The sequence below is a fragment of the Lithobates pipiens genome, unplaced genomic scaffold (genome assembly GCF_037356315.1).
Source record: "Lithobates pipiens isolate NorthernLeopardFrog02 unplaced genomic scaffold, aLitPip1_a1.2 Scaffold_16, whole genome shotgun sequence".
NCBI lineage: Eukaryota > Metazoa > Chordata > Amphibia > Anura > Ranidae > Lithobates > Lithobates pipiens.
The window spans coordinates 378,823,725-378,840,661 of record NW_027507748.1 but is presented as its reverse complement, the minus strand read 5'-3'; the positions used below and the strand labels follow the sequence as shown (position 1 = coordinate 378,840,661).

Genomic DNA, 16,937 nt, shown 5'->3' with positions numbered 1-16,937 from the left:
ATTTTATATTTTGCCACAAGTTGCGGGAAAATTACAAACTTTTTTTTTTTTTTTTTTTTTTTTAACAAAGTTGTCACTAAATGATATATTGCTCATGCATGCCATGGGCATATGTGAAATGACACCCCAAAATAAATTCTGCTGCTTCTCCTGAGTACGGGGATACCACATATGTGGGACTTTTTGGGAGCCTAGCCGCGTACGGGGCCCCGAAAACCAAGCACCGCCTTCAGGCTTTCTAAGGGCGTAATTTTTTGATTTCACTCCTCACTACCTATTACAGTTTTGAAGGCCATAAAATGCCAAGATGGCACAAAACCCCCACAAATGACCCCATTTTAGAAAGTAGACACCCCAAGCTATTTGCTGAGAGGCATGTTGAGTCCATGGAATATTTTATATTTTGCCACAAGTTGCGGGAAAATTACAAACTTTTTTTTTTTTTTTTTTTTTTTCACAAAGTTGTCACTAAATGATATATTGCTCACGCATGCCATGGGCATATGTGAAATGACACCCCAAAATAAATTCTGCTGCTTCTCCTGAGTATGGGGATACCACATATGTGGGACTTTTTGGGAGCCTAGCCGTGTACGGGGCCCCGAAAACCAAGCACCGCCTTCAGGCTTTCTAAGGGCGTTACAGTTTTGAAGGCCATAAAATGGCAAGATGGCACAAACCCCCCCCAAATGACCCCATTTTGGAAAGTAGACACCCCTAAATTTAGGGGTACACTAGTGAGACTAGGTAATAAATGGCGGGTGCCCTGAAACTATAAAAAAATAACTAACCAACCAGCGTCACCTGTAACAGTTATATGGTGATCACTGGTGAAAGGGTTAACTAGGGGGCAATTAGGGGGCTTTATGCGGTAGTATATGGGGGTCCCTGGCGCTATAAAAAGCTGCAGCGAACCTAAATACCTACCTGCCTAACTAGCGTCACCTGTGACACTAATACAGCGATCAGAAAAACGATCGCTTATTAGGCTGGGTTCACACTGGAGCGATGCGGGAACGCCACGAATGCGCGGCGGGTTCCCGCATCGCATGCCTCCCGGCGGCAGTTCACACTGCCCTATGCGAACTGCTGGGAGTGTCAGTGAAATGTTACTGACACCCCCAGATCAGTTCGCATATCGCAGTGCGATCTGCAAACTCGGATCGCATGGTGTGAACACCCATGCGATCCGATTCTGCTGCGGGCCAAAAAAAGGGTCCCGTGCGAATTTGCGGCGGGTGCGGCGGGTGCGGCGGGTGCGGCGAATGGCTGAACTCGAATCGCACAGAGATCGGATGTGATTTGCACTGCAGTGCGGTGCGAATCACATCCGTTCTCATAAACCGCTGCAATGTGAACCCAGCCTTAGTGACACTGGCGACGGGGGGTGATCACGGGGTTAAACCTTTATTGGGGGGGTTAGGGGGGTACCTTAGAACTAAAGGGGGCTAACCCTAACTGCCCTAACAGTTATTAGTCACAAATGACACCCGCCGGGTGATCAGGGGGTTAAACCTTTATTAGGTAATAAATGGCGGGTGCCCTGAAACTATAAAAAAATAACTAACCAACCAGCGTCACCTGTAACAGTTATATGGTGATCACTGGTGAAAGGGTTAACTAGGGGGCAATCAGGGGGCTTTATGCGGTAGTATATGGGGGTCCCTGGCGCTATAAAAAGCTGCGGCGAACCTAAATACCTACCTGCCTAACTAGCGTCACCTGTGACACTAATACGGCGATCAGAAAAATGATCGCTTATTAGGCTGGGTTCACACTGGAGCGAGGCGGAAACGCCGCGAATCCGCGGCGGGTTCCCGCATCGCATGCCTCCCGGCGGCAGTTCACACTGCCCTATGCGAACTGCTGGGAGTGTCAGTGAAATGTTACTGACACCCCCAGATCAGTTCGCATATCGCAGTGCGATCTGCAAACTCGGATCGCATGGTGTGAACACCCATGCGATCCGATTCTGCTGCGGGCCAAAAAAAGGGTCCCGTGCGAATTTGCGGCGGGTGCGGCGGGTGTGGCGGGTGCGGCGGGTGCGGCGAATGGCTGAACTCGAATCGCACAGAGATCGGATGTGATTTGCACTGCAGTGCGGTGCGAATCACATTCGTTCTCATAAACCGCTGCAATGTGAACCCTGCCTTAGTGACACTGGCGACGGGGGGTGATCACGGGGTTAAACCTTTATTGGGGGGGTTAGGGGGGTACATTAGAACTAAAGGGGGCTAACTCTAACTGCCCTAACAGTTATTACAGTCACAAATGACACCAATGCAAAAAAAAAAAAAAAAAAAAAAAAAATGACATTGGTGTCATTGTGACTGGGGGGCAGGGGTAATTGGGGGGGTGATCGGGGGGTAAAGGGGGGGTGTGAGTGTGCCTGGCATGTTCTACTGTGTGTGTGAGTGTTGGTGCAACTTACTGATCCGCTCTCCTCCGTGTCGGAACGGAAAATACCGACACGGAGGAGAGAATACATCACTTCCTCTCCTGTGTTTACATTACAGGAGAGGAAGTGATGTCACCGGGGATTTCTATTCGTCGGGAGCGATCGCGAGGGGGTGGCCATGAATGAATGGCCGTCCCCTCGTCCGGGATCGCTCCCGCACGAATACCGACCGCCGCAGGCACCGGGCGGGGGCCCGATCGGGCCCCCGACCCGCGGGAGGCAAGGGACGTACATGTATGTCCTTATGCCTGCCCGTGCCATTGTACCGACGTACATCGGCGTGCGGCGGTCGGCAACTGGTTAAAATGAGGGCCCTTGCCTGCAGTGTGGCTCCTTAATCTTCCTGGCCTGTGGGAGCAAGGTACTCTTCCCACCGGTAATATTCTTAATAATGTCATCCAACGAGGCTCCAAACAGCCGCTCAGCAAGGAAGTGTAGATCCGTCAATGCTTTCTTAGATGCTTGGTCCGCAGACCAGCATTTTAGCCAAATCCCCGCATCACCACTGCTGACACTGAAGCCCTGGAGAGCAAAAGAAGCATATCCAGGGCCGCATCACAAACGTACTTAAGGCCGTGCACTAACTGGTCTGCTAATTTCACGCAGACAGGAGCAGCCTGCTGCTTCTCCAATTCGCGGGGCAAACATTTTTCCCAGTCAGTAAGTGTCTGCGACACAAGTGCTGTGCCAGTACTGGTGGCATTGCTGACCCCAAAAACGTAAACAAGGAACTGGACACTGCCTCAGCCTTCCTGTCGGTAGGGTCCTTAAATCCAGGAGTCCCCTCTGCTGGGATCGTGGTTACTTTGTTTAACCTGGATACTGGGGGGTCCACGACCGGAGGAGCCGACCATTTTTTTTTTTTAAGAAGGCTCTCCTCAAAGGGGTAGCGCACCGCTATTCTTTTAGGGACCGAGAAGGTCCATTGCGGGCTTCCCCATTCCTTGTGTATGAACTTATCGAAATAAGTCAGATACGCAAACACCTTAGGTGTTCGGGCTGGCTTACAGGACCCAAAATGGACCGCTACTTCAGCAGAGGAACCTGCTGTATCCTGAATTTTCAGGGTATCATGCACAGCTGTGATAAGTGCTCCAACTAGCGCTTTGTCTTGTGCGGACCTGGACAGGGACTCATCCTCACTGTCCGATCGGTCCTGGTCAGCGTCATCTAAACCAACAGAGCAGGGGCCGCCAGTCTCAGCGGGGCCCAAGCCTGCATCAGAGCTCTCCCCTTAGAGGATGGGGGGGGGCAAGGGCACACCGCCTCCACCCTGGCAACGAACGCTTCAATGACCGCCGACAAAGAGTCCAAAGGCACTGCACTGTTTGCAGACGAGCCAGTTGCAATTGCAGGGAGTTCTGGGGAAGAAACACCAGTTTCTGAAGCCATGCTGACCCACCCCTGTCTGACACCCTTGGGGACTTAGGACAGGTGCACAATTCTGTCCTCCTTGCTGCTGCAGACTGAGGGGCCCCCACCGCAGGACTCACCAACCTGACCGAGTGCTGTGCCGTTCAGTTACAGGAGTCTGCATCCAGCATCAGCTCCCAGGTGTCCTGAGCAAAAAAAAAAAAAAACGTAACGTTCTGAGCAACAGGGACCAGCTCTGAGGATAAAAACCGTGCTGAGCTACAACAAAATGCCCGCCCTGTATAAGGGACATAATCGCAGAGAAAATGGCCACCGAGCTACAGAAAAATAGCCCCTGACCATGCTTTCCACTGAGGCACACCAAAAACTTCCGACAAACAACTGTACACAGTGAATGGACAGATAATGGCAGCAGAAAAGCGCTATGGCGATCAGCAAATGCAGACCTCCAGACACCGACACCCAGCGCAGCTCCTAAACTAAGGTCAGAGCCCCCCGGAGGACCCCTGGCTCTAGGTACACATACCGCTCAGCAGCCGGCATGCAGCATCCCCCATGGGGGGGGGAGGGAAATAGGGACAGGGAAAGAAGAGAGGGAGAAGAGGGACCCCCCACCAGGGAATGCCCAGCTGCTCAATCCCGCCGAGGCAGGAAGAGCTGCACTTACCATCCAGACGAGCTGGGGACATCCCATCACAGACTCACTCTCCGAGCAGTATGGGGTGGCTGCTGGCCACGACACACTGACAAAGACATTGCTAGTCCGGTCATATGTGTGACCCGGAGTGTTGCGCTCACTGGCCGCCCCTGGAGCCTGAAGGGCATGTCGTGGCCAACCCAGCGAGTAGCTAGGGTCTGCACACGCTCGAAGGCCAGGCTGGGGAGACTACAAGGATCTAGATTATCCAGCCTGTCACCCAGCCGGCTGTTGATAGTAGATCACAGGATCTTAAAATCTTGTGAAAAAGGCAGACATTCAGGAAAAAAAAAAAAATAAAATAAAATCAGAGGACCGATGGTCCCGCAGGGAGCCTAGGTCCTTCTCCTTCACTAGGCAGAAAAAAAGACTGAGCTGCAGGAAGCAGGCTGAGGGGTTATTACCAGAGGGAGAGAAAATCAAACAGATGGTGTTGCGCTACCTGAACTAGATATAAATATAAATATAAAGAGCCTAGTACTGGAAAAATTAAAATCTAGCTATAAATCAACTAGCCTATCTTAAATAGAAATTAAGGTGCCTTGTGCTAGTGTATTATAAAACTTAAATTCCAGAAATCATGTGTTTATATATCAACATAAGTAACTAAGTAAAAGGGAAAAATATTCCATAAAGTGCAAATGTTAAGACGTGCAATTCATAGTGCATGAACAAAATGATAAAATACAGTCTTTAGTGAAATTAAATAAAGTGCCAGTGGTAGTTGGTTCCGTAATCTTCTTAAAAAATGTAAAACAGTTGTTAAATATGTATATAAGACAGTCTATATAAAAGCTGAAATAGGTGCTCAGTGACTTGTTCAGTGCTTCTCAAAAGAAAAACAGGTGCCAGCAATCGTGTTGTAATTTCTGTGTCTCCAGTATACACGGCACACTAGGTGAAATGGCCCCTTACCTTACTGCTGTAAGGTAAACAGCAAATCAAGCAGCAAAAACAAAGGTCCAGGGATTCTATCCCAATTCCTAGCAGGTGGAAATTGGTCCCCTCAGGTAGGTATTTTTCCTCTCAGATAGTTTCCATATAGATCTTTGGCTTCAGTATAACTCCCAGAGGTCTCATAGGAAAGATAGAGGTACACTCGGATGGTGAAGTACGTTCGTAAAATTTATTGTAACGATATATAAAAAGAGGTACTCACAAACATACGATAAAATACAGCTTTAAAAACGGACGAGCAATCCGCTCGTGTATGCGAACGTCACTTCCGGTATCCTCGTTCCGACGCGTATCGTCACTGGTCACGTGACTTCATCAGGGAATGGGATACTCTAGCACGGAAGTGTCTTTTATATGCACGTGTATGGCGGCCATTTTACTGAAGTCTCCCATAAGATAACATTAGCATCGCCATCTTTTTGGAGTCTTCCATAGGCTAACATGGTGCAGCCATCTTTTAGGAGTCAATCTCCACCCAGCATCATTTTCCATATATCTAAGCTACACCCGCGGCCATTTTTCGTTGGTCCCGGTTAGCAGCCATTTCTATACAAGGGTTATTTATCAAATATCGTAGATCACGTTATTATTATAGCCCCATATTTTACACTAAAAATTATCTAAAACCGTTCTTTAAAATAGTATATATAGATTTATAAGACAAATGGTAAGGTAACATTTTATCTCATGCTTGGTATGTATTAGCACTATATTCCCCCTAGATATAATGCCCATTAACTAGTTCGACAATCCTGGCTTTTTGGGTATCTAAGGCCAAATTCGGATAATATGGGAAGTAGAAAGTCTTCCCATTGTTGTCGTTTTGTCAGGAACCGGAAATGGCGTTCAAAGGTGGACCCAAAATGGTTCATTTATACTGTCACAATACTTAAAATAGTTTTACAGACATGTGAATTGGATATAATATAAAATGGGTATTGCAAGATCATTACATTAAAACAAATATCAAATCTAAAACCAAGTTAAAAAATATAAAAATAAGTAAGAATATATATTTTTTAAAAATCGCTGATAAAGCAGTTTAAGTCAAACTCAATGTTCAAGCCTTGGGGGGTAAATGTGTCCAGAATAAAAATCCACTTAGATTCTGCTTGACTGAGTGTCCTAACTTTGTGGCCCCCCCTCCAGTGTTTCTTATATGGTTTAAGTATTGTGACAGTATAAATGAACCATTTTGGGTCCACCTTTGAACGCCATTTCCGGTTCCTGACAAAACGACAACAATGGGAAGACTTTCTACTTCCCATATTATCCGAATTTGGCCTTAGATACCCAAAAAGCCAGGATTGTCGAACTAGTTAATGGGCATTATATCTAGGGGGAATATAGTGCTAATACATACCAAGCATGAGATAAAATGTTACCTTACCATTTGTCTTATAAATCTATATATACTATTTTAAAGAACGGTTTTAGATAATTTTTAGTGTAAAATATGGGGCTATAATATTAACGTGATCTACGATATTTGATAAATAACCCTTGTATAGAAATGGCTGCTAACCGGGACCAACGAAAAATGGCCGCGGGTGTAGCTTAGATATATGGAAAATGATGCTGGGTGGAGATTGACTCCTAAAAGATGGCTGCACCATGTTAGCCTATGGAAGACTCCAAAAAGATGGCGATGCTAATGTTATCTTATGGGAGACTTCAGTAAAATGGCCGCCATACACGTGCATATAAAAGACACTTCCGTGCTAGAGTATCCCATTCCCTGATGAAGTCACGTGACCAGTGACGATACGCGTCGGAACGAGGATACCGGAAGTGACGTTCGCATACACGAGCGGATTGCTCGTCCGTTTTTAAAGCTGTATTTTATCGTATGTTTGTGAGTACCTCTTTTTATATATCGTTACAATAAATTTTACGAACGTACTTCACCATCCGAGTGTACCTCTATCTTTCCTATGAGACCTCTGGGAGTTATACTGAAGCCAAAGATCTATATGGAAACTATCTGAGAGGAAAAATACCTACCTGAGGGGACCAATTTCCACCTGCTAGGAATTGGGATAGAATCCCTGGACCTTTGTTTTTGCTGCTTGATTTGCTGTTTACCTTACAGCAGTAAGGTAAGGGGCCATTTCACCCAGTGTGCCGTGTATACTGGAGACACAGAAATTACAACACGATTGCTGGCACCTGTTTTTCTTTTGAGAAGCACTGAACAAGTCACTGAGCACCTATTTCAGCTTTTATATAGACTGTCTTATATACATATTTAACAACTGTTTTACATTTTTTAAGAAGATTACGGAACCAACTACCACTGGCACTTTATTTAATTTCACTAAAGACTGTATTTTATCATTTTGTTCATGCACTATGAATTGCACGTCTTAACATTTGCACTTTATGGAATATTTTTCCCTTTTACTTAGTTACTTATGTTGATATATAAACACATGATTTCTGGAATTTAAGTTTTATAATACACTAGCACAAGGCACCTTAATTTCTATTTAAGATAGGCTAGTTGATTTATAGCTAGATTTTAATTTTTCCAGTACTAGGCTCTTTATATTTATATTTATATCTAGTTCAGGTAGCGCAACACCATCTGTTTGATTTTCTCTTTTATTATCTGGGGGTTAGGGTTCATACCCCTGTCGGTAGTTTGCTGCAACCTATCCTTTTAAATAGTTTAGGCCCTTGACGACAGCGCGGGGATACCCTAAACCATATTACCAGAGGGACCACCCCCTGGGCAGAACTGTAAAGTTCTGTTTCCACATGTATTACATGTTCTGCCTAGTCCTCTCATGAAGGTGGTGTAATAACCCTAAGGTCAAGATTACTGGAGCTGTGTCCGTCAATGAACGAAAGAGAAATATTGTATTTTATTCAAAATTGGTGGTCTTTTTTTTGTTTATAGTGCAAAAAAATAAAAACTGAAGGGGTGATCAAATACCACTAAAAAGAAAGCTACAGCGTCGCACGACAGCGCAATTGTCAGAGCAACACCGTGCCATATTGCAAAAAATGACCTGGCCAGGAAGGGGGTAAAACCTTCTGGAGCTGAAGTGTATCAAAAGTAGCCTGTGTCCTGTACAAAAAAGTTAATATTTTTCAAAATGAAAGCTCTGTATTGCACACATATCTGAAGTTACTATTGCAAAATGACCACTACTGAATACATAAAAAAAATATATATATACATAGGCAATTTTTTTTTATAGTTTTGAATAGAGTGGGGAAAGGATAGAAGCTCAGCCAAATTTGTAGCTCTCTGTCTCACCACTGTGGAAATTCACCTGCTCTATTACTCCTGTTAAGACACTGTCACTGAGACAGCAGGTGATGGAAAATCCAAAATGTTAGAGCTGTCACAAAAATGGAGGTAAGGGGAAAACTTCCAATAGGTGCACCATGTCTGTCGACAGCTGTCTAATGAGGAAATTCCTCTCACTTTGTAGAGAATTCCTCTCACTTCCTATTGCATTGGACAGGAAGTCATTGGAAATCTGCAAAACAGAACAGAGAGCAAAATAAACTGCAGTATCAAACCCTTTCCTAGTCTATCCAAAAAATAAAAAAAGACAAAAAAATTAAATAAAAACTACACTTTAAAGAGGAACTGCAGTCTGCTCACATAATTTGTAATAAAAACATAATTGTCATTCTATAGCTTCCCTCCATCCACTTTGCATATTAAATTTTATGTATCTTGCGATTCTGTACTTGCCAAATATGCTGCAGAATTCTGGCTGCAGCCACTTTAACTGTGGACAGTGAAGCTGCTGCCTGTTCACTTCCTGGAGTTACAGGCACAGAGGCACACCTCTGATTGGCCTTCTTATGACTCATTCCCCCTCCATTCCTGGCAAACTCTCACAAAAGTGACAGAGAAAGCTGTGCATTACGTCATAAGCCTAGGCTATTTACCAGACAAGAAAGAGGAAGTTGGCTGTATAAAAGGTATTTTCTGGCAGAAAAAAAATGTTTTACTATCCAAAGTTTAAAACAAGGGCAGAAGATGGAAAGATGAAAAACATGACTGAAGATCTGCTTTAAATATAAAAACTTTGGCATTTCAAAAAGAATATAGCAAAAACACACACAAATTACACTGGGAGAGTTTTAAATAGACCACGCTACACTTGCAGTAGTCCCTACCAAGTGTCTTTTCTTTGTAGTTTTCACTTCCTGGGTCTTGTTGGCCATCAGGTGGGCCTAGTCTGGTGTCTTCTCTTCCAGATGTTTTCTCTTGAGACTTGTTCACCAGGTGGTTTGACACCATAATATCTTCAATTTTTGTGCTTTGAACTTCCTCCAGACCATCGGAGTTAGACAATTCTTTTCCATTTACCAAAGAGAGAGGTAAATCGGTATTTGCCAACAGATCAATGTTATCCTCATTGGACCCATTTAATTCGCTTTCACCCATTGTAATCTGTCAATAGAAAAAAATTAAAAAGTAGTCAATTCAGAATTAGAGGACCTGAGACAATGAAGCTCTGTATCACAAAGAGAAGAGAAAAAAAAAGGATGCAGAAACATTTTAAATCTTAATTGGTTACCAACAAAGGATGATATTACTTTTGTCAGATGCTTTGCTATGAATTTCATTTACATAAATTGGACAAACAACAAGTATAGTTCAACAGGTTATGATGAAGTAGACACAAGGGAATCAAAAAGCCCTTCAGTGCATAAAACCTTCTGAAAACAGAGAAGACATCTCTACACATTTGTGTGACAAATGCAACATTAAGACCCCTTTCACACCACACCGCCTATTGCGTCGGCGGTAAAATGCCGCTATTTTTAGCGGCGTTTTACTGCCGGATTTGCGGCGCATTTCGGCCGCTAGCGGGGGGCGCTTTTACCCCCTGCTAGCGGCCGCGAAAGGGTTAAAACCGCCGGCAATACGCCGCAATAGCGGCGTTTTGCCGGCGGTATTACAGCGCTGCCCCATTGATTTCAATGGGGAGCAGCTTGGGAGGAGCGGTAAACACACCGCTCCTTCACCGCTCCAAAGAAGCTGCTGGCAGGACTTTTTTCTGACATCCTGCCAGCACACCGCTGTAGTGTGAAAGCCTTCGGGGCTTTCACACTACACACAATGGTGCAGCTTCTTTAGGGCGGATTGCAGGCGCTATTTCTAACGCTATAGCGCCTGCAAAACGCCCTGGTGTGAAAAGGGTGTTAGGGGTTACTACCTCATTTAAAGGGGTTGTAAAGGCAGAAGGTTTTTCATCTTAATGCATTCTATGCATTAAGATAAAAAGCCTTCTGTGTGCAGCACCCAACCTCGCCCCCCCCCCCCGCCCCCCCAATACTCACCAGAGCCCATCTCTGTCCAGTGATGTCCACTAGTGTCTCTGCTGTCCGGGACTCTCCCTTCTGATTGGCTGAGACACAGCAGAGGCGCCATTGTCTCCCACTGCTGTCAATCAAAGATAGTTACAAAAAGGGGAAGATACTCCCAAGTCAGTCACAAAGTGGCCACTAGGGTCATTTAAAGATGCTTTATTATTTAAAAAAAATAAAATAAAATAATACAAAAAATACAAAATTGAGCCTACAACAATAATAAAATAATTAAAACCAGACAGCATTGTCTAAAACAGGGTTTCACAGCTGCACACACAGACATTCCGATGGGGGAATTCAAATCACAGATGTATTTAACAAGAGCTTCAGCAGGACTTATTCATAATTATGGGTTGGCACTAAACAAGGCCTTGCAGTTCCAACTTATGCTAAGTGCATCCGATTACACCTGTTTGAGCCAGCATGCAGTATGTCGAGTAAGGGCAGGCAGATGATAGGAGTAGCCTAAAAGTCACCTAGTAACCAGTTAGATACTGGTAGGATGACATTCCATGGTAAACTCTTTCTCCGTCATTAGGGCACAGATGAGCACTCCTCACTGATGAGCTAAGTCCAGGCTGGCGATCGAACATTCCAACTCAAGGTGGCACTATAAGGAAACTAAAACCCAGTCCAATTGGAGGAACTGACAATGGAGTGAGACGAAGTACATGGAATGAGCCTCCGTAGCATAGCCGTTCCACACTCCATTGCATGCATGAAGTCAACTAATCCACACTAATAGTTCGGTCTTCATTAGGGCGTCCCTGGGTTTGGATTGGAAGTATAGTCGGTGTTTATCGGGTATTAAAAAAAAGGGTATTAAAGAGGGATTCCACTGGAAACAAAATATTAAAATCCAGCAGCTATAAATACTACCCCTGCTGACTTTTAATAAATGGACACTCACCTGTCCCAGGGTCCAGTAATGTCGGCAGCCAAGACAGATCGATTCCTCGGCTCTCAGCTGCTGCTGCCGCCGCCATTCTTGGTGAGGGAATCAGGAAGTGAAGCATCTAGCTTCACTTCCCACTTCCCTACTGCGCATGCATGAGTCGCGCAGTGCAATGGGAATGGTTTGCGCTGTGTTTGGGACCCGTTTGTGTCCCAGCAGACAGCGCGGCGGGACAGGAAATAGCAGAGACTCCCGTGGGAGTCTATGGCCGGAAGTGGGTGCAAATACCTTTCTTAGACAGGTATCTGCACCCCCCTCCCCCCTGAAAGGTGGCAACTGTGACACCGCAGGGGGGAGGGTTCCGATGAGCGGAAGTTCCACTTTAAGGGTTAAAAAGGAAGGCAGCCACCCTTCAGAATGTGCCCAGAACTCTGCAATACATGTAAAAAAAAAAAAAAAAAAAACAGGGAGGGGGAGGCACCGACCTGAGTGTAGTATTAAAATTATGACTTTAATAGGATAAGATTAAAAACACTTACAAGATGATGGAAAATGCATGCTCGTCAAAATAAAGTGCAATCTGGCATTCTACATGGCTCTGTGGGTCCCATCGCTGTTCTGGATAGCTGGAATAGATCATAGTGTTTCTCCAGGAGCAAAGGAACCAAACAGCTCCACACAGACCAGTATGGATGATGGAACAGGAAGTGATGTCTCCAGCGTCTGATTGACAAGATTCCAGCCCTGCCTAGGTCCAATCAGGTGCCGGTGACATCACTTCCTGTTCCATGGTCCATGCTGGTCTGTGTGGAGCTGCTTGGTTCCTTTGCTCCTGGAGAAACACTATGATCTATTCCAGCCAGCTTCTCAATTCTTTCCAGCTATCCAGAACAGCGGTGGGACCCACAGAGCCATGTGGAATGCCAGGACTGCCATTTACTTTGATGAGCATGCATCTTCTATCATCTTGTGTTTTTAATCTTATCCTATTAAAGTCATCATTTTAATACTACACTCAGGTCGGCACCTCCCCCTCCCTGTTTTTTTTCTGGGTTTGGATTAAATCCGACTATCACCTCCTTCACTGTCACTGCCTGTGAGCTGCGATCCCAAGGGGTGTCATGTGTGCGATGACGCTATGCTGATGCGTTTCATTAGTCAATCAGTGCCAATTTCCTCAGAGCGAGGAGTCGCCTGCTGGTAGCAGCTTAAAATTGCACTAGATAAATGCAATATTCTTTTCTCACCATTAGATGTAATACATACTCATTCCTCTTTTCGTTCATCACACTGGCAATAAATTGATTTAAAGAAAATACCACTGAGTACTGATCTTTCAAGCTCCAACGATACTAATTACATATCTACAGATAAAAGAGAAAGGGGGGAGAAAAAAGCGAAAACAAAACAGGCAAAAAGGAAAAAAAAAACATCATGGAAACAGGATATATGGTAATATTCTGATCCATTTAATGCATAAATCATGCCTCCAAAAAGGGCTGTAAAGTACACTCATTCAGGCCTTGGGGGCATAGGCATTCTAAATTGTATATATATATATACACATTTGCTCCTTTTGCAGGAGAATAGTGTTGAAATCTCCTCCTCTTCTTGGTAAAGTACATAGATAACCTTCACTATTAAATCTTTGGGTGTCAGCGATGGAACTCATTGAAATGCACAGCCAGGGGACATTCATCTTTTTTCTTGATACTAGCGATGTGTTCTCCTATTCTGATATTTTCTCAGTTTTTTCCACGTAGATTTTTTTTTTTTTTTAGGGACAGCTTAACGTGTATATCACTCTAGTCCCATCGGAATTTGCGAACACATCTGTCTTATGAACATATCTACAAAACATAACTTTTTCCAATTTCTTGGCCCTAGCTATCAAGTAAGGGGAACATGTATGGGAGCACCCTGGGCCCTGGCTTATGCCCATCTCCACCTGGGCTTTTGGGAAGAGGAGGTAGTGTATAAGTCCTTGATTTACCGCAGCCACTGCTTGTGGCTGTGGTACATCAATGACATCTTCATGGTGTGGAGTGGGACTATAGAACAATAGACCAGCTTTAGCTGGACTTGAACCAAAATGACAAATATTAGACTTACTACTCCAAATCAACACTGTCTTTCCTTGACCTCCAAATTTCCATTGAGGGAACTAAACCGACCACCAAAACCTTCCGAAAAGAGACAGCAGCCAACACACTATTGCAGGCACATAGTCATCATCGCAAATCCCTGATCCATAGAATTCCAAAAAGACAATTCCTCCGGATCAGGAGAAATTGTTCCAAGGATGATGACTTTAGCGATAAGGCCAGGGATATGTATCAACGGTTTAGGGAGTGAGGGTACTCCCATAAATCAATACTCAAGGCGAGGAAAAGTCAAGCAAGAGTAAATGAGAGACTTTGCTTGGAAAAAAAAAAAAAATCGTTTACCACTACGCGCCCACGCTACAGTCGAAAGACGGCTTACAGCGCGATGCTCAATTGCCAGGAGGGCGTCCCTGGACGTCCTCCTGTTTTCTCCCCCTCTGCGCGCCACCGTGGGCATCAGGGAATTTCTGTGTTGGCTGTGTCCATCACAGATCATGCTAAATGGCCAATCACAGCAGCCATTTAGCACTCTGAGTGTCCAATGAGAGATGATCACATATGTAAACATATGAGATCATCTCTCATTGCCGGCTCTCCCTCCTCACACAGAGACCTCGTGTGAGGAGGGAGAGCTTCTAGCTGCAGATCTGTAGAGTGCCAATGGATTTTTGAACACCAGTTACAGTAAAAACACATCAGAGCCCAAATTGTGCCACATCAGTGCCATTGGTGTCACAGAGCCATCTCTCAGTGCCATCAGTCATCAGTGCCATCTGTCAGTGTCACGTATCAGTGCCATGATTATGAGATTCCTACACTACAATTACAATAGCCAGTGCCCTCCCCGAAATGACCCAAATTTTGACAAGCTTTATAAAATTCGGCCACTACTAAATTATTTTTCTAAAATCTTCCCCCAGCTGTTTACCCCAGACAACACATATACGTGGAGTCCCTTGTCAAATTTTCTGGCAGACTGGGCATAAAACTATTTATTCCCACCAAAAGGGCCCGCTATGAAGTGAAGCTTTATAAATTGTGCGACCGAGCCACAGGGTATAACTATGCCTTCATGGTATACGAAGGGAAGAACACCCAGCTACATCCCCCTAATTGCCCAGAATACATCAGATCGAGTGGGAAATTCGTTTGGGAACTCATAAACCCACTCCTGGAGAAAAGCTACCATTCATATGTGGACAACTTTTATAGCAGTTTGCCCCTGTTTCACAACCTTCACAGAAAGAACACTCCAGCATGTGGCACCGTAAGGAAGAACCGGAAGGGCTTTTCCTCAAAGCCTCATCAACAAGAAGCTAAGAAGGGAGACGGTGAGTTTACGGAATGAGGAAATTCTGGCTGTGAAGTGGAGGGACAGAAGGGATGTATACGTGCTTTCATTGATGCACAATAATACCTTTGTGGAGATCATCAGGAGGAATGGCCAAATCCAAAAGCCAACATATATCCACGAATACAATATGTTCATGGGGGTGTCAACTTCAAAGACCAAATGCTCGAACCCTACCTTGCCACAAGACGAACATACCAGTGGTATAAAAAAAGTTTCCATTTGTTTGTTTAATTTGGCCATATACAACAGCTACGTTATACATCACAAATCCACTGAAAGCCCCAAATTCTTCCTTGGCTACCAGGAGGAAATTACCACTGCCCTTGTATTTCCGAACGGCCCATCAGAAACCATTCAATCCGAAGTGATTAGCAGACACTCAGAATGCCACTTTCCCAAAAATATCGCCCCCTCCAGACCAACAGGTAAAAAAAAAAAAAAAAAAAATATTCCATATTCCAATATTCAGTCCATCAACCTTTACTCTCAGATTCTCTAGCAAGGCAGTGGTCGTGTTTTTGGAGTCGTTATGTTCGAATGCTGCCCTGCAGCCCAGTCTCTGAAGGGAGGGGGATCATGCCTTGCTTCAGTATGTCACAGTACATGCTGACATTCATGGTTCCCTCAATGAACTGTAGCTCTCCGGTGCCGGCAGCACCCATGCAGTCCCAGCCCATGACACTCCCACCACCATGTTTGACTGTAAGCAAGACACACTTGTCTTTGTACTCTTCACCTAGTTGACACCACACACGCTTGACACCATCTGAACCCAATAAGTTTATCTTGGTCTCATCAGACCACAGGACACAGTTCCAGTAATCCATGTCCTGAGTCTGCTTGTCTTCAGCAAACTGTTTGCAGGCTTTCTTGTGCATCATCTTTAGAAGAGGCTTCCTTCTGGGACACCAGTCATGGAGATCAATTTGATTCAGCGTGCGGTGTATGGTCTGAGCACTGGCAGGCAGACCCCCCACCCCTACAACCTCTGCAGCAATGTTGACAGCACTTACACATCTATTTCCCAAAAAGACAACCTCTGGATATGACGCCGAGCATGTGCACTCAACTTCTTTGGTCAACCAGTGGAACTTGTCCTGTTAAATCGCTTTATGGTCTTGGCCACCATGCTGCAGCTCAGTTTCAGGGTCTTGGCAATCTTCTTATAGCCTAGACCAGTGATGGCGAACCTTGGCACCCCAGATGTTTTGGAACTACATTTCCCATGATGCTCAGCTACACTGCAGAGTACATGAGCATCATGGGAAATGTAGTTCCAAAACATCTGGGGTGCCAAGGTTCTCCATCACTGGCCTAGACCATCTTTATGTAGAGTAACAATTAGGGATGCACCGAAATCTCGGCCGCCGAAACATATCGGCCGAAAATGGCCCTTTCGGCAAAAAGCTAAGAGAGAATTTTCGCTGATACTGTTGCCGAAAATGGGGCGAGGCCTGCTGGGCTTGGCCACACCCATCACAGGGGTGTCATTTTGTCTTTACTCTCTCCTCCTCCCCTCCCTCCTCACCCATCCGGTGGGTGTCTTAGTGTAAAGTCCCCCTCTCCTCATCGGTGGCTGCATATGGCTCCTCAGCCAATGTGTAAATCGGCTGTGCAGGAGCTCGGCCATGCCGTTTACTGTGAAAGTAAGAGAGAGATGTCTAGCAGTGTGTGCTGTGCTCTCTGCCTCCCCCTAGAGTGCAGTACCCAGCATGGAGATTAAGGTACAGGAGCTGCAGCTGCCAACTTTTAAA

General features: G+C 45.1%; 1 protein-coding gene across 1 annotated transcript in view; it reads right to left on the bottom strand.

Moving 5' to 3' along the window:
- The window catches only part of TXLNG (taxilin gamma), an 89,573-nt gene that overhangs the window by 39,724 nt on the left and 32,912 nt on the right, over nucleotides 1-16,937 (bottom strand). Inside the window, exon 2 of the mRNA XM_077482198.1 lies at nucleotides 9,630-9,906. Within this exon, the coding sequence (XP_077338324.1) occupies nucleotides 9,630-9,906 (277 nt within the window). The remainder of the gene's footprint in view (nucleotides 1-9,629; nucleotides 9,907-16,937) is intronic.